The sequence below is a fragment of the Saccopteryx leptura genome, chromosome 1 (genome assembly GCF_036850995.1).
Source record: "Saccopteryx leptura isolate mSacLep1 chromosome 1, mSacLep1_pri_phased_curated, whole genome shotgun sequence".
NCBI classification, from domain to species: domain Eukaryota; kingdom Metazoa; phylum Chordata; class Mammalia; order Chiroptera; family Emballonuridae; genus Saccopteryx; species Saccopteryx leptura.
The window spans coordinates 201405878-201424837 of record NC_089503.1 but is presented as its reverse complement, the minus strand read 5'-3'; the positions used below and the strand labels follow the sequence as shown (position 1 = coordinate 201424837).

General features: G+C 47.3%; 1 protein-coding gene across 2 annotated transcripts in view; it reads right to left on the bottom strand.

Moving 5' to 3' along the window:
- The window catches only part of FAT4 (FAT atypical cadherin 4), a 155581-nt gene extending 138516 nt beyond the window's left edge, over positions 1–17065 (bottom strand). For both annotated transcript variants that reach the window (XM_066384984.1, XM_066384989.1), the window contains exon 1: positions 11412–17065. In XM_066384984.1, coding sequence (XP_066241081.1) covers positions 11412–16586 — 5175 coding nt within the window. In that variant the 5' untranslated portion in view covers positions 16587–17065. The remainder of the gene's footprint in view (positions 1–11411) is intronic.
- Positions 17066–18960: the final 1895 nt, after the last annotated feature.

Here is an 18960-nt window from a genome sequence, read left to right as displayed (position 1 = left end):
TTAAATTAACCAATTTTGCCTCTAAAAATACAAGTCTCCTCGTGGATCAGGCTCAAATTTTACTGAAAACCCCTATAGTCTGGTTTTCCCTGTGATGTGCTATGGATATGCTAATGTGAAAAACCTCAACAGGAATGTTCTTTGTGTGGTTATAAAGTATTAACCCACAACATGAAATCAAGCCAAACATAAGCGCTTTACTGTGGGGAGTCTCTTTTGATCCATAAATAAATTATTTGCTAGAACTGCGCTCTTACAATTTGCCATAGACCCTCACTAAAAGACATCACAATAAAGAGATGTTGAAAATATGTCATTGTACTAGCGAGGATACCACTGGAAGAATCATCACTTGAAAAAATATCTTTTTTTGAGCATCTGTGGAACAATTCTTCATAGGTCCCTGAGTTTAGAGAAGCCGTATGCATTTCTTCTGTTAAGTGTCTTAAGCATGGATGTGTTTGTTTCATCATCAGACAAGGTAATTTACATACCTGATCTGATTTCTCTGATTCATCTGGTCTTTAGAGAGCCAAGTATAAACTTGGAGGGCTTCTTGGAAGGCAGCTATGCTCACCACTACACCACCAATGCTCCTGAAGGGCTTCTTAAGTCATACATCTCTGTATAGTTATCTTATACATTCAGAGACTATTTTATTTTAGCTACACTAATTTTTACTTCCGAGAGATTCACTTAACTACTTTATCCTTTCATTGTGTATATGTGTTTGTAAACTGTTTCAAATCCACCATAGAATGAAGTGGAATACACATTATATTTATGATATAAAGAGTAAGCATTCTGACTACAGAACAAAGAGTCACGTACTAGAGAACACTACAACACCAAGCAGAAGGGAAGCCCATCCTCTCTGGGTATTTGCTGACTTTGAAGTTTTTGGTGAGTAATTAAAACATTTTTCAGAGAAATGTTTCAATTATGAATTACAGTATAAAGCTCTCACTGAAGAAGTTACCAGAATTTGTTTGGTACAAGACAAAGTCGTTTGGAAGACAGATAGTTTTACCTTTGTTTGACTAAGCCAATTTGACTTCAATTATGAGAAGTGCATTAAGTAGTTAAAAACTACAAATATATATATATATATATATATATATATATATATTCAAAATAGATAAATTTTCTCATATAAATACACCACTTCATGGCAGTCAATATTTTACTATCATCCGTGAAAACTGAGACAGAAGTTCCCCATGTAAATCAGAGGTAAGGCTTCAAAGTGAAAAACACTGAAAAACCTAGTATTTTAATTTGTTTGGTAAGCAATAAGGCCTTTCAACAAAGTAGTTTCTGGATGTAGGGAAAGCAGCTGTGTTAGGCTCGCTCACTGATTTCCCGGCTGCAAGCACTTGGCAGGATTCATGCGTGAGCTCGTGGCAGAAAGCCACGTCTGTCTCTATGAAAAGCTGGGGGTGCTTTCCCTCAGCAGCCATTTTCCCAGATCACTCGCCTGCCACCACCATGAGGTGCAGCTCCAATTCCCTCAGTCACCACCATGAAGGGCGGTTTTCCTGATCCCTTGTCCTCCACTGCAAAAATCTGTTTTCCTTTGTTTATTTGCTTGCCCATCCCTGTGAGCCTCCAATAAACGGGAACCACCCAACGCTCTGCAGTTCCTTGACCATCTGCCCAAATTCAATGTGCACCTGCCTGGCCTCGGCCGCCGGCATTACAGTGGATTAATAAATTACCTTCCTTAAGCAGCTAGAATTATTATTCCATTATCTCACCAACAATAAAATGGTGTAAAATGGCAGGTAAATACCATTGCTTAATCACAGAATGGGCAGTGTGGTTTAAATGTCAGGTGTGGTGACGCACATAAGAAAAACCTGCATATTAGTCTAGGTTTGTGACCACACACTAATGAAATTCTCTGTGCCTTTTTCTTAAGATGAGAACAGCTGACCTACCTCTGCAAAGACTTAGGGAAACTGAGAAAAAAGAAGACTAGAGGTCTAAAATACTTTTGAAATAGAATGTGTTTTTTAATGTTAATAGTCCTGTGCATACCTACACCTTGGAGAAAAGAGACAGGAAGTAGCAAATTATACCAAGTACCTTTTTTTTCTTTCTTTTCTCCCCTTCTCAGTTCGTTATGATTTCAGGCCCTATCATTTCCGCTGTACAGACAAGGAAACTGCGGTTCCCAGGATTAGCTGTGACGTGTCTGAATCAAGCCTCTTCCAAACCAAGAGTGTGCACTCTTTCAACTACCTCCTAGTCAGGACGAACGAAGAAGCCATATGCACTTTCTGCATTTGATTAATCAAGTTCACTAATATTACTGATATTCAATTTCAAGCAAAGAAGGTCAATTTGGAAATAAGGAGTGACAGTGCTTCAACTTCTCAGCATTGAAAGGAGTCGTTTCTTCGGTGTCTAAGGCAACAAGGAGACAGGACCGGGTGTCCCCGCGTCACCATACACACTGCAGTGTGTTCTTGGCCGAATGGCTATGAAGTAAAGCACCGGGGACCTGGCTGGGCTGCAGACACCGAAGATTTCTGGAGACGCCGGTAACACAGCCCCTGTCCTTTTATCCAGGACATTAGTCCTTGCCAATCAACCAGCCTCCCTAATCTCAGAGGAAGATCCACAGTGGGGCTGGAAAAATGACCAATGCCTCTTCCCCTTCAGTGCACGTCACTGAGCGAGCCCCTGGACCGTGGCAGCGTGTGTCTACAGTGTGATCAACGGCGACGCCTTCACTGCCAGAACACAAGCTTGTGAGCGTCTGCCCCGAGCCGGCCAGGCTGCGGGCGCTGGGGACATAGCACTAGTGGACGCAGGACACCCTCTCCCCTCCTGTATGTTTCAGGAAGGGAGATGTACAGCAAACAAAATAAAGGAGTAACATGTTACATTGAGTGAGGAGAGAGAGGAAGGAAAAACAAAAAGGAAGAAGGAGAAGAAGGCAGGTTGGGGCAGGGGCTTGGCGAGGTGACACAGAGGAAAGGTGAGGGCACCGTTCAGGCCGAGAGCACACCTGTCCAGAGACCCCAAGGCAGGAGCCTGCCATGTGCTCTGAGCATAGGAGGGACAGCCAGGAGGAAGGTAACTGACAAGAGAGGTCACCGTGGGCCTTCCAGGTCACTGTAACGGACCTGCCATTTACCAGGAGAGGAATGGAAAGCCATGGGTACAGGAGAGAAACGCCCTGACCTGAGCTGACAGGATCGCTCTGGTTGCGGGACTAGGTGGGAAGGGTCAGGACAGAAGCAGGGGCGACATCTCACACATTCACGCATGCCATCAAATCAGCCAGCAAGAATGTAGCTCGTGCTGCTATGTCCCGAGCAATCTCAATCTCTTGAGGCACATCAGTGAAGAAAGCAAATAAATGCAGCTGCCCATGTGAATTTCCCCCTAGTGGGAGAAAGACAGACAAGACACAATCAGAAGTCCAGATAGGTAAGTTCTACCACACACACACGTGCATGTATCGTGTGCATGGATTAGTGAAAGGAAGAAGATAGTTGAGCCCCTCAGTGGAACAGTATAAAAGAGAAAGAGTTAGGAATTTCAAGACCTGAGTTCAAGGCTGACCCAGCATTTAGCTTCTGGGGCGATAAGAAGATTTCAAAGAGGCTGGGAAACATTACGGGGGAAGAATATGAAAAGCTGTAGTGAGGAAATGGAGATTGAACCGGAGGAGAGGGAGGTACAGTCACAAGTTAGTGAAGGAAGAAAAACTCTCACTGAGAATGTGAGTTTGAAACAAATACCTGAAGCACAGGAGGAAAGGATCTCAACAGATGTCTGGAGGAAAGAGCGCTCTCTGTGAGAGCAAAGCTGGGGCAGGAGCCCCGAGGTAGGTGTGTGCCCGCCCAGCAAGTTCCTGGAAAACCCAGAGGCCGTGGGGGTGCAGCAGGTACGCAAGAAAGGAGGCTTGTTGGAAAGGACTTAGAATCAAGACGAAGAAGCCTTCAATCATCCAAGGGAAGGATGGTGGCGCCTTAGACCAAGACAGTAAGAGAGGAAGTCGTGAGAAATGATCCTTTTCTGGATATTTTATTTAAAGACTGAGCCAAGAGTCACGGACAGATAGTACACAGGATGTGACAGTGAGCAGTCAAAGGTGACCCCAAGTTTTCTGACCTGTGCCATCCCAGCCAATGAGGAGGAGATGGCTGGGGAGCGGGGGAGACATCAGGAGCTCAGGTCTGGGAATGTTCATGGAACAGAGCTGTGAAGACGCTAATGAAAAGTAACCAGTGAGAAGTCAGTTACAGGAATGTGGAATTTTAGAGATGTAGGGGCTGGAGACAACCTTTTAATCATTGGAGTATGTGTTACTTAACACCAGGAGATGGATGGAGATACTCAATGGAATGAGCAGAGGTTCAAGAAAGAAGAGTTTCAAGAACTGACCCTAGGGAGTGTCCAACATTTAGAGTTTGGGAAGATGCAGAGACGCGGGTTGAAGGTACATGCTTTCCAACATTTTCTCAGGGCCTCTCCAGTTGGTTTTCACTCCCTGATTGGAGTGAATGTATGTCTGGAAACTAAAAAAGATTGTGTCCCTAGTCAACTCTCGTTGAACGCATATGCATTATCTGCCCATTAGGTTACGTTTCATGTTCCTAACTTTATTGTCCCATTTTTTTCTCAGAATGTCAACACCACGGATAACCCAGCAGTCTCTGTATAATGGTTGCATACATGTTAACATGATATTATATCTGTTAGTATATAATATGGGTTAGTATATATTATGGGTATTTTATAAAGGGTATTTGCCTAACAGGATTTGTCTTTCACCTCTCTGAATTCCTCATACTCTCTCCTCCTATCTATATATTACACGACTAAAACCTGTCACTGTCGTCACAGATTACTTAAATCCTGGAAGCATCGGGAAATATTGACCATATTCTGTATTTGGGTCACTTTAAGGAATTTAATTCATCCTGGCCCATATAATTGGCCAATTATTCTTTTCCTGTTTTTCACTCACAAGCTCAAATTCAGGATACTGGCTACTTTCACGGGCATTATAAAGAGATGAGCCCTAGAGTTATTAATTCTTGGACGAGCAACTCTACCTCAGGGCCTCTGAAATCCTTTATAGTCACCCACAGTCCTCAGCACTAATGAGGTTCTTGGGCAGTTTTTCACCGTAATGAGGACAACGTGCGAGGTGCAGATGATGGGATGAAAAATTGATTCCGCCAAATGCCAAGTACAGAACTATTTCTCAACACTATTTCCAGAGCAGCTGCCTCAACATCTCATGGAAACAATATAGGGTTAAAATGATCAGGGCTTTAAAAAAGGCATAAAAAAAAGGCAATAAATGCATTAGAAAATACATTCTGTCAATTAAATCTGTTACCAAAACTGAGAGACCAAATTCAGTGCCCTGAGCCATTTACAAAGTATGCAGCGTGAGCTGAATTGGCCAGCACTATTTCTGTTTGTCCACATCTTGAAAACTTACAGAGAGAGCCCATTAAGTCTTTTAAGGATTTGTTTAATAAATTTAAAAACATACCAACAGGAAATCAAAAATAATCATAGATTGTTTTAAAAAAAACCACACATATTCTGAAGATCAAAAGAGAGGAAGGGATAAAATGTTTTGCCCTTTTAATACAATCTTCACACTCCATCCACTCCAACCTCATTGTTATTTCTTAGGAGAGTAAGATTTATCATCCGAACATCCCAAAATGGGTCCACTGCCTTCATAAAGCGAAGTGACAACTTCCAACCTGTACAGCACCATGGAGCCAGGGAGGCCAGACACAAACCCGTGCTCTGCACCTGCCTCCGGTTCCCGTCATCTCACTGTCCTCCCTCCTCCCGAACCACCGCCACAGACCCCCACACTGGCAGCTGGCATGGGGTGCTGCGCTAACTGACCCACAGGCCTGTGGCCTGGACCTCTGCAGGCAACCATCATGTGTCCCTTAGCTCACACAATCCATAGCAGTACTTTTCAAAGACATTTCAACACCCAATAAGGGTGTGAAAATAAGATTAGTGAAAGCAGAGGTATACAGGCACATCTACCGAGTGAAGAGTCCTGCTCGTGGTAAAACCCGGCTCTGGACTTCCAGAATAGCACCTGGGAGTCCAAATAATGCCCCTCTCCGGTCTGGATGTGGTTTTTTTCCTTTCTATCTCTCCAAATTTAAGCACATTTGTTTTTTTTTTTAATTATTATTTTAATAAATGTAGAGTGACATTGGTTAACAAAATTATATACTATTAGGTTTCAACTGTACAGTTCTAAGACAGGTGACCCATATATCATGTTGTGTGTTCTCTACCTAAAGTCAGATCTCGTTCTGTCACCATGTATCTGACCTCTTCCGCCCTTGAACTTTTCTGAGACTGTTTCCACAGCTCTGTAGTGGGAACAACTACTACTAGTGTTGCTGTGAGGCTCAAATGATAAAACTCCCTTAAAAAGCACTTAGCAATACTCAGTACATTTTATTATTATAATTATAGTACTATATACTTAGTTTTTATTTCTTATATTTTGCATATGAGGGATAATACACAAGATACGGACATCTGATCCAAGGTGCACTCTATACAGTCTGGAAGAAAAGCATTGTCTAGCTAGTAGTCAGCTCTAGTCTCACAGAAGTGTCCATTACTTCCCTTGGAAATCTTGCTGGTTTCATTGTGAAAAAAAAAATTATTGTCCAATTGCTAAAACTTATTTCTAATCTTTAATGAACCAAAGTCCATTAACCTAGTATTCTAAACTCACTTTACATAGACTATTTCTAGTGGGATTTTTTTTTTTTTTACAAATTGCAAAATTCTTATTACCTCGACCAACAGTTCTTGCACTATAGAACATGGGCTCTAGGCACACCGAGTGCAATTAAAGAGGGCTGGGAAATCTAAAATTGTTATACTGAAAAACACTGTCTTTTTCACTGTGTTGACACTTAGGCTAGAGGTGGGTAAGACAGTCGCTTAGTGCACATCAGAGCAACAGCTCCCAAGTGTGCCAAGAATGACTTATTCTTCACTACTAGGCACCTCCAGTAAAAATAAAGCGCCCATGTCACTTAAAAGCTGGAGAAATCTCTTAAAGGAATAGTCAAGTTATTCATGTTATTCCTCTAGACCCTTACCTCTCAAGGTCCTTTCCCAACTCTGCGATCAACAGTGGCATGTGCACAGAGAACCAGGGCTCTGTCCCTCAGTAGTGCGCCTGTCTCATAGCAGAGCACGTGGGCAGATGTTTGAGTTATGAGCTCAACTAGCTGCTTTAATTGTGGAACCTGGTTTTTTACCTGAAAGGACATCTGACAGAGGAGCCGCAGGGAGGTTTTTGTTGTGTGTTTTTTTTTACACTTGAGTATCTGGCAGACAGTTTTTTGTTGTTGTTTAAGGTGAACCAAGAGAAACTGCCACTTCAAGGAAAGCAACAAAAAATATATGTCACTAATGACAAAATCTGAGCTGTCAAGTAAAATTGAAGTTTTAGAAAACTTCTAACCATCACCATGAAGTTGACAGCCAATATGCTTAAAGAGTTTTTCTATCAAATCCTTATCATTTATATCAATATTTTCCAAATGAGCAATGCCTGTTATTTCCAAGTCATGCCTAAGAGAACATCCATTCAGAACACAAAGTAGACGGCCATATGTTTACGTAACAAGTATGAATACTTCAGTGGTAGGGTTTCAGGTTCCACACTGTGAATACCTTTTTAAAAGCTGCCGCCTGTGGAGTACTGGTGTAGTTATCAAAAGAAAATTGATAGTTATCTAAAAAGGATATCAAAGTATCTTCTTTATCTAACTCCTTATCTCTGAGTGAGAGTTCATATACTTTAACAAAACAAGATTTTTGCAACAGACTGAAGGAGATTTGAGAATCCAGATGTTTTCTCTTACACCAAATATAAAAGGTGTTTACGAAAATGTAAAATAATGCCTCTCTTTCTGTTATTTTTCAGTTTGGCAAAATAAAGTTTTATTTAATACAATAAAAGAAAAACGTGATGTGCTTAGTGTGATTTTTTTTAAATGAATTAATATTTTAACATTTTTCTTAATTTTAATGTTCAAAATGGTAAATATCAATAAATAAGCCCCACCTAAGCACATGCTCTTTGGGGTCCTTCACAATGCCTAAGAGTAGAAAGGGGTTCTGAGACCAACAAATCTGAAAATTGGGACGTGGACACGTGGACAGTCTTTCTTCCCATCTAAACCCAAGCTCCACGTGAGACCACTCACTCGTCCAAGTTGCTCTTTTTCTTTGAGAGTTTTCTGACAATTCTCAAGTCATTTGTAGAACAGAGATAACTGGTATGCCTTTATGTCCTTCGTTCAATTTGTCATCAAGGTCAAATTGACTAGCTTCCTCCATTTCCCAGCCTCTCTTGGTTAATTCACTTCTGAGGCCCAACAACACATGTTCCGGTCCCAGCTCTTCACCGTTTCATGCAGTGAACATGCACGGAGCACCGAGTGTACAGCCGGCAGCATGCTAGTCTCTGAGATACAAGATCAGTGAAGCAAAGCCTCTGACCTTGACGAGCTCCAGCCCAGCCCCTCCGCTGCAGGTCCCCACACAACGCGTATTAAAAGACAAATGCTTATGGAAGTACTACATCCCCATTTGGTTTGTTGTTGAGCCTAAGGAAAAAAATAGTTCAAAACTTCTATGAGCTGTTCTAACCTGATCGAGACTCTTCTGAAAATATAAGGACACAAAATAAAGCCCTGGCGGGGTAGCTCAGTTGGTTCGAGTGTCATCCTGATGTGACAAAGTTGCAGGTTGGATTCCCGGCCAGGGCACATGCAGGAATCAACCAACGAATGCAGGAATGAGTGGAACATGACACAAAATGAAAAGATAGTAAATCTTGCATCTGCAACCCAAAGCCCTCCTTCAAAGACTCCTGTACTCAGCCCAGAGCTGTAAAGAAGACAGGGAAGGTAAGTGAAGGTCCACAACGGGACAGATCTCTGGAAGGAGCGCCATCAGAGCGACAGTCCCAGCCCTGCTCCACGTGGGCCAGAGCTGGAAAAGATGGCAGCTGAAATCATTTCTCCCCACCACCCCCTGCTTGCCCACGGAATGTGGTCGGCCATGACTCGGGCCAGAAACCTGAGTAAGCAGCCCAGACGCCTATCAGTGCACATGAATACATTTTTTTTTTAAATGCACTGGAGCAAAGTTTGTACTTGGAAACAAACAATTGAAAAATCACCTCTGACAACAAGAAGTAATTTATAACTTCTTTTTGCAGAATCATGGTAAATTAATTGTTTCAGCAGAAGGGAAAAAGTACTTTCCCTGTATATACTTAAAAGATACAACCAATAATAATATGAAACTCTAGCTCTCAACTACTGCTTTCAATATTCTTTGGGGAAGCACATTTGCTTTTAATTTTAGGAGTGGCTGGACCTTGGGAACTCAAACTTGGTTTACAATTTCAGCACTTTAGTTCACAGAAGACATCCTGACCATTTTTTTTTCTTATAAAACAATCATCATAATGACTTCTCTCAGATTTTTAAATAAATAAGGTATAGTAAATATGCATAACTTTTCATATGGGTATTATTTGAGCTTTAAAAAAGCAACAGACATATTATCCCCTATTACTAACAAAATGATTTATAACCATTTTCCAATCTGCAGGCTTATTACAGAGAGCACTATTTAATAAATTTAATCGAAGCCAATCTTTGCATATCCAATGAGTAAAAAAGAAGACAAAGTAAACCTCCTAATGATAACAACAGACGCTTATTCTCATTCTCCATATTCTCTAATAAATGGAATACACTGACTCAATTGACAACAACCAATAATATAATTTGTCTTATAATTTGACAAATTCATCTAATGTCTGGAATGACGTAATTGCCTGACTTCAATAATATTTCTGTCTTCAAACAAATGAAATCTCTTCATCTCAGAAGTGATTCCAAAGAAGGAAGGTGGAGACAGGTAGTGAGTTTAGGGGAAGAACACACCAAATCAAAATAAAATTACATAAATCAAGGCCGTAGTTAAACCAAATAGCTTAACATATAAAACCCATGTTAAGATCTTTAAAAAAAAAACCAATTAGGTAAAATAGGACATTGAGGTTAGAAGTCCCTTTGGGTCTATGTACAAAAGATAAAACTGAATTCTACCTATTATATCTCTATTAAGAATTACATCTCTAATTGTATCTCTGATATCCTCTAGGCCATGAATATGCTGCTCCATCCATTGAACAGGCATCACTAGCTATTATGGAAAAAAAAAATCACTGGGGATTCAAAAAGATAATAGTAAATGAGCATTTTAAAGGATGAGAACTCCCTCACCTCCCCCAGAGAGGAAAGAAAGCAAGTAAACAAATACATGAGCCTCAATCTCATAAGCATGTTATGTCTGGGTTATTGCCAAGCATCACAAACCACATCTGATATTTTGTGTTTTTGGCTGAGTGACACCAGAATGTCTTTGAGGGGAGGGAGGAGGGACAGAAAGAACTTAGCAAATGGCAAAGAAGAGCTTTCCAGAGTACAGCTATATCATTTCTAGTTGATGTCAAGACAACATTGGAAGTAGTTCAATTAAAACACAAATCAATGATACACGGAGGTAGTGACCTGAACGATACCCCAGGGAAGGCCTCGCTTGGAATTCTCTTGGCCGATGCTGTGAAACACTAACTCCTCTCCGGGCAGCCCACAGAACAACGCATCCCTACGCCATGGCATTGAATGCACAGCCTTGTCTCAAGCAACGGCTCCTAATCTCCACTGGTTCACAGCACATTACGTGCTTTTAGTTTGAGAGGGAAGAGCAAGGATTACCCGAAATCAGGAGGCAGTGCCTAACATGTGAAGGCAGATGAAATCAGGAATCTCCCTACACTTGGAGACACACATTACAATTAGTCACTGTCTATGAAGAAACCGGCCAGACTGCTGAGGATGTGAAAGTTAATACTGTCCGGATGGAAACTGTCAATCTGTCCTGCGTGGCCTCTCCCCTAGACAGCTCTCCTGGAATGCTAACTTAGATGTCCTTACTGAGAGGTGTTGAGTTTAGTGCTGGGATTCAGCTGGGGGGGGGGGGGTATTTTGGCAGGGGGTGGGGAGGCCCTTCTGAAATGGCTAAACATTTCCCCCTAGCCTTATACATACAACAGCTATGAGGTCAAATAGAAAGCCAAAACTGCCCACTGCTTAATTTTAACCAGGATTAAGGCTAAATTGTGTGCAGTTCTTGTTAGTTTCTGTGCCAGAACATTTGCATACATACTCCTGTCAATAAAACCGATCATCAACAATAAAGGGAAATAGTTAGAGGAAATCACACAAAGAGAACGATCTTTCTGAAAAGCGTAGCAACACAGGAAGTCATAAGGACGACAAGATCATTACCTCTGCTCTCTGGGTTCTGGGGAAAGCAGCCGACTTCTCTATGGCATAAACCTCCACCAAGTATAGGCAAGCTCCTTGCTCCCGGTCCAGAATGGCCGCCGTCTGGATCATGCCGGTCTGCCGTCCGATGGTAAAGAGACGCCCCACGGTTTTTTCTTCACAACGAACTGAAACTATATAGTACTCCACAGGGGCTTCCGACCCTCTGGGACTAGCGGCCTCTATGGATATTACATTGGTGCCGATGGGTTCCCCTTCCTTCAAAATTGTGATATATTTGGGTTGAGTGAAAACAGGTCCATCGAGGCCCTGGAGAATGATGGTCAATTCAGAGGTGGACTTCCTCCTTTCGGGGCCGAGGTCCGTTGCTGAAACTATGAGATTATAGATCAGCTGTGAGGGCACCAGGGCTGATGCCACTCGCAGGTCCCCACTGAAACGGTCCACCACGAAGGTGTCCGTGTCCCCATTGATGATCTCATACTCCACCTCTCCGTTGGCACCTTCATCCGGGTCGGCAGCCATGACCGTTGTCAGAACAGAACCAATCACAGCTGAAGGGTCTGCGGCAAGGGCATTTTGAGATATAAACACCGGAACGTTGTCATTGAGGTCTGTCACCAAAATGGTCACGTTCTTCAATGCACACCGTCTTGTTTCTACAGGCACAGCCTGGTCGTTGGCTTTTACCGTCAACTCAAAGAGATTAGCAAATTCCCGATCTATTTCCGCATTGGTATAGATAGTGCCTTTGACTTCATCGATGCCAAAGTGGTTGCCCCTTGGCATCTGTTGGATGATCGTGTAGGTTAGCTGCCCGTTAATGTCTGCGTCAGGGTCATGTGCAGTCACTGAAATGACAGATGTTCCAATGGGAACGTTCTCCACAATAGACTTGAAAATATCCCCAGGAGGGAAGCTAGGAGGGTTGTCATTGAAGTCCCTCACGTGTATAACCACTGACATTGTGGATGAATGAGGAGGCCGTCCTTGGTCTTTTGCTGTTATGTTTAATTTGTACAAAGACTGTGTTTCAAAGTCCAATTTTTTGGCAAGAAAAATGCTCCCTGTATTTGGGCTAATGCTGAAAGTCCCATGGTTGTTCGTGCCCGTGATACTGTAGTGTAAATCAGCATTGTCACCAGAATCTGAATCAGTGGCAGTAACAGAAGACACAAGTTCACCAATTCTCATGTTTTCCAAAACATCGACAAAGAGTGTGGACTTAGGGAAAGAAGGGGTATTGTCATTTTCATCTAAAACATCAATATTTAAGGTACAGGTCGAATTGAGGGAGACGGCCCCTGAATCCATGGCTTGAATCACAAGGGAATAGGCAGGTGTTGCTTCGTAATCTAATCTGCCAATTAGTGTCACCTGACCAGAGGCACTATCGATAGCAAACTGTCTTTCTTCATTTCCTTTTATGACAGAATAATGAATAAGTCCGTTACTACCTTCATCAACATCTGAGGCAGAGACCCTTAAAACCTGTGTCAGGTTGACAGCTGACTCTGATATTGTAGCTTGGTAAAAGTCTTTTACAAATTTGGGAGCATTATCGTTAATATCCTTCATGTAAACATGTACTGTGGCATGGTCCTTGAGAGGCTGGGGGAGTCCCTGGTCTGTTGCAATGACTGTAAAGCTAAACACTGCAGTCCCTCTGCGCCTCATAAGAGACTCCCTGTCAAACTGATGAGTATTAGTAATTTCCCCACTAAGAGCATGCAACTCAAAGTCCGGCTGCACCATTTCAAGAGAATATCTTACTTCCCCATTGGGCCCAAAGTCTTTATCTACAGCACTTACTTTGCCCACAAATGACCCAGCTTTCTGCTCCTCTTCAAAATAAAATGAGTAATTGGTACTGTTAAAAAGAGGTCGGTTATCATTTACATCTTCTAAAATTACAGTAACATTCACAGTAGCACTAAGGGGTTCCACTGCTCTGTCAGAAGCAACAACCAGTAAAACATATCTGTCTTGAAGTTCACGGTCCAGTTCACTTTTTATATACAATTGGCCATCTGGGAATATGCCAAAAGCGTCCCCGGCGTTTCCTTCCTCAATGCTGTACGCAATTTCACCATTCGCTCCTGAGTCCTTATCAAAAGCTTGCACTTGAAAGAATCGAGAATTCACAGGTTCTGACTCAGAGAGAGTGACCTCATAAGACAGCTGGTCAAATACCGGTGGGTTGTCATTTACATCATGGACATAGACGGTTAGGATGACACTAGTGGAGCGCTGCGGAACCCCCATATCAGATGCCAAGATCTCTACCTGGTAGGAACCAGCATGGACATCCAGGGGCCCCATCAGACTCAGATGGCCAGTCTTTTCATTGATAGTAAACAGGTTCTTGGGGTTCTGCTTCAGGCTATAGAGTACCATGCCATTGACACCCTCGTCAGGGTCCATAGCTTTGGCCTGGAAAATGCTGTGACCTGCCTGCCAATTCTCCACCACATTCACGCTCTCTACTGCCTGAAGAAAATGGGGAGAGTTGTCATTCAAATCCTTAACTGTTATGTTAACCACAGTATCTCCGGTCACTGTGCCCCCACTGGCCACTACTTTCAGCTGATAAAAGGATTGCTCTTCTCTGTCAATCACACTGGCCGTGGTTAGCTGCCCAGTGACCTGGTTGATAGCAAACATACCTTTCTGGTCCCCAGTCGTAATGAGATAACTGATGTTGGAATTGAGATCCATGGTGGATGCAGACACACTCCCCACGTGATATCCCAGGGCCACATTCTCAAAGACCACGAAGCTGTAGGCGGCCTGGCCGAACACAGGTGGGTTGTCTTGTGTATCCAATACAGTGATGGTTACGATTGCCTGGTTGGGAGACTGTAAATTGCCACCATCAGTAGCCACGATTTGCAGCTGGTAAGCTGTTTTTTCTTCTCTGTCTAGGGCCATTCTTGTAGAAATAATGCCACTCTGATCATTCACCTGAAACCGAGACCTGTCCCCAGCTGAAATGCTGTATCTGACAGTTCCATTGAGACCCAAGTCAGGGTCAGTAGCAGAAACCGTGGTGACGTAGCTTCCTGCAGGCTCATTCTCCTGAATGTGAGCAAAGTATTGAACTGGGTAGAACACAGGACTGTTGTCATTTATATCCAGGACACTCACGTTGACGCGAGCCACTGAGGACTGGGGAGGGGAGCCCAGATCCGTGGCCAGAACCAGCAAGGAGTAGAAAGCTTGCTCCTCTCTGTCCAAGGAGGAGATAGTACTCAACCTCCCAGACACGGGATCCAGACGGAAAGACTTCTGGTCAGTTTCAGCCTCTTGTAGGGAAAAACGCACTGTCCCATTGTCATCCAGGTCCCCATCAGTTGCCCCCAGCACCACCAGTTCTGTCCCCGTTGAGGTGTTCTCAACCACCGACACCTCATACCCTTCTGGCTGGCTAAACACAGGCTTTTCATCGTTCACATCCAGGAGAGTTACTACGAGCTGGGCGTAGGAGACCTTGGGGTGAACGCCCTGGTCCCGAGCACTGATATTCAGTACAATTTGGGAAGCAAGTTCACGGTCCAAGCCCCGAGCCGCCCCAGTGGTCACCAGGCCGCTGTGCTCACTGATACGGAACCAACCTAGTCCGTTGCCAGAAACGATACTGTAACGCAGATTAGCATTGAGACCCGAGTCGCCATCCGTGGCAGACACTCCACTCACATAGCTTCCCGGGGGCGCCTCCTCGCTCAGGTTCACTCTGTACACTTGCTGTGCAAAGACAGGAGGGTGGTCATTGATGTCATTGACGAAAATCACCAGGCTTGCCACAGAGGAGCGCGCCCGGACCGCGACGGCAGGGGGCGTCCCGTAGTTATCCGAGACTGAAACGGTTAGGTTGTAGGAAGGGATGCGCTCACGGTCCAGGGCGCTGGCCACTTTGATGAGGCTCAAGTTGGGCACTTTGCTGCTCTGCACCTCAAAGTGGCGCTGCTCATTGCCCGCGAGAATCTGCACCGAGATGTTCCCGTTGGCGGCGGGGGAGTCTGCGTCCGTCACGGTGAGCAAGGCCACCACAGTGCCCACCTGAGCGTTCTCATCTACCGAGGCGTAGCGCGAGGTGGCAGGGAAGTAGCGGAATTTCACCACCGGGTCATTGTCATTGACGTCCAGCAGCTGAATCAGCGCCTCGGCGCGTCCGGTGAGGGAAGGCACGCCTCGATCCAGAGCCTGCACGGTCAGCGAGTACTGGCGCCGGGCCTCAAAGTCTAGGGGCTCCCGCACCGTGATAAGCCCCGTTTCAGGGTCCACCTGGAAGGGGGTCCTCTCGTCCTGCAACCGATAGCGGATGTCCGCGTTGGTGCCCTCGTCTGCGTCCGCCGCCGCCACCTGGAGGACGCTGGAGCCCACCGCCGCGTCCTCAGGCACCCCCGCCTGGTAGTGGGAACTGCCAAACACCGGGGGGTTGTCATTAATGTCCTGCACAGTCACATTGACCTGAAGGTAGCCCCGCCGCTTGGGCTCGCCCTTGTCCTCCACTTCCACCAGCAGCTGGTACTGCGGCGTGACCTCGCGGTCCAGCCCACCCTTGGACACCAGATGCAGGAAGGCGCCCTCGCCGCTAGGGTTCAGGGTGATGTCCAGGCGGAAGCGACCCTCCTCGTTGCCCCGGATGATGCGGTAGGAGCGGTGGTCCACTCCATTGGAGCCGATGTCCGCGTCGGTGGCCGTATCCAAGATGACTTGGCGCCCGCTGCTACTGTCCTCCTTGAAAGTGACTACGATGGAGGGGTCCGGGAAGACGGGGGCGTTGTCATTCAGGTCCCACACCAGCACTCGCACTTCGGTGGGGTAGGTGGGCGAGCTGGAAAGGACCACCAGGTTGATCACGTCGCTAGGCAGGCTCTCGCGGTCGATAGTGGCCGTGGTGTACAGGGTCCCGGTGCTGCTGTTGATGGCGAACAAGGCGTGGCTTTCGCTGAGCCGGTAGGTGAAGCCGGGGCGCGTCCGGATGGTGCCCACCAGCGTGCCGGGGGGCTGCTCCTCCAGCACTTGGAATACCTGGCGCTGCTCGGCCCCGCCGACCCGGGCTGGCCCCGGGAGCAGGGACAGCAGCCCGAAGACTCTCAGGAGCTGGGGCACCGAAGATGTGGGCAGCCGGAGCCACGCGCGGCCAGGAGCCCGGCCTGCAGCCAAGTCCATGGTCCCGGCTCCCTGGAACGGTGTGGTCAACAGAAGGGATGAGGAAAAAAGAATGCAATGACCGGGATCAAACGGGCCCGACAAAGGCAGCGGTTGGCTATTTCCAAGAGCTCGGCTATTGCCAAGAACTTTCAGCCCAGCAGAAGCAAATCGGCTCAGCGAAAGGCGCCGTCCAGGTAGCCATTTAGATGCGTGGTGCCAGAGAGAAGCGGGGACGAGAGGCGGCCGGGCATTCCGTGAGGCGCTCCGGGCCGCCGACGAGTTCCAGGAAAGTTTTCTCAAACCTCCAGTATGCCCCCTCTTCACGGTGGTTTTGAATCCGGAAAGTCTCAGCGTTTTCGCGTGGGGGGCTGCGAGCTGGGAAAGGTGGCCCGCGGTTAAGGTGGATGAGCAATCGCTGCAAACACTCTTCCCAAACTTGAGAACTTACCCGCGGCCAAGAAACCGAGCAGGGTAGGACGGACGCGGGAGGCACGGAGGGCCGGGGACACCCGCGCGCGGGGAGGAGCGTTGCGGAGCCGGGAGGTGCGCAGATTCCTTCCCCAAAGGCTGGAGCCCGGGGGGACAGGCTGTGACGCCCCTCCGCGGGGCGGCACGAGCGGCCGCGAGGCCCAGACGGCGGCAGCGCGCGGGCGGGCGGCTCGCGAACGGCGCTCCTGGCGCGGGCGCTAGGGCTCCGGTGCCCGCGAGCGCTGCGCCGCATCCCCCTCCTCCGGCAGCCGCCGCCGCCGCCCCTGCTGCGGGTGCAGGCGATGTCCAGCGCTCCTCCGCATGTTCTTCTCTTACTCCGGCCGGGGCGCCCGCCGACCCGTTATTTGTACATCCACAGCGACAGCGAGTCCCCCGTTCCTCTCGGCCTCGGAGGGGTCGGGCAGCAGCGGTGCGCGGTCCCCGCGTCCCCTCCCCTGAGCATGCCGGGGGGACCGTTCTCCAGCGGCCCCGTCCAACCAAGCCCACTCGAGCGCTCCTGGCCCCTGCCCCGGTGATCGTGGCTTTTCTGATCCCGGGTCAGTTTCACTTTGTAATCCACAAGGCTTCAGGTTTGGGGGCAGTCGGTTCCCTTCCTCCTGCGCCGTCGGCAGGGGAGGTGGGGAAGCCGGCGCCGGGCAGTGGCGGCGCCCACGGCAGCTCAGGACGGCGCCTGTCAGCGCTCCGCCGTTCGCCCGCCCGGCCAGAGGTTGTGCGGCCGCGCCGCCGGAGCTCGGAAGCCCCTCACCGCACCCGCGGGTCCGCGCTCTCCCCGCCCCTTCCCCGTCGCGCGCGCGGGCGCGCGCACACACGCCCGGCGCGCCCCCGAAACACAAACAGAGGGGCGGGCGGAGCGCGGGGCCAGCCGGACTCCGAAACTTTGCTCGTCACTCATTGATCCGCGCGGGCTCCGCTTGCTCCCAGCTTGTCACCTTCGGCCCCGCCCCCGGCCCGCCCCGCCCGGCCCATTGGTCCCCGCGCTCCCCCTCCCGCGCGCCTGGCCGCCTCGCCCTCCGACTGGCTGCTTGCGACGCTAATCACTCCGGCGGCCTCGGGGGGACAGTGGGCGGTCGGGGGCTGGGAGCTCCGCGAGTCGGAGGCGCAGAAAAGGGGGCGCTTTTTTTTTTTCCTTTTTGGTCAAATCTTGGCCGGCGTCAGAGCAATAACAGCAAAATGATGCCGCAAAATAGATGGGGGTTAGGTCAGGTTTGCAGATAAATAACGAGTGGCGGAGTCTGCGGGGAGACCGTTCGGTTGTTATGCTAGTAATAAGTCAGGGGTAAAGGGGTCGAAAGAAAGAAAAAGAAGGCGGGAGGCGAGGGTCTGTTAGAGCGCGGAGGAAGGATTAGGCAAAGCCTGTCTGGGAATGCGCAACGCAGATTGGCTTTAACCGTTTCCTGCCCCTTCTCGGTCAATGGGTCCGACCGAGTCCACGCCGACTCCGCCCCAGGTCTCCTCGGTCTACGACCGAGCGCCCTGCACTCCCGGCTGGCCCGGCCCAAAGCCTGCACCCACCTCCAGTCCCCGCCTCCCAGGTGGCTCAAGCTCCGACGCCTCGGTACCCACCGCACTTTGGACTTCCTATAGGCAGAGCTAGGGGAACTCGTTGTTTGTTTTGTTTCCCCTCCCAAATGGATCCCAGGTGCCGGTAGCCGAACCTTCCAGTTTCAACAATAACAATGGTAGCCCTTGGGAAGGACCGAGCTCTTTTCCTGTTGCAAAGTTTGGAATTTTGATCTCTGTTGGAGTATTTCCTCCTTGACATTCTGTAGCCAAAAGAATTCTGACGAAGTTTTTTCTTTTTAAAAATATCTCTGAAAAGGGTAGATATGAAAAAATATAAATAAATAGAATGAACTTTAAATTTAAAAAATGCTCACGTGCCACGTACAGTACTCGGATTAAC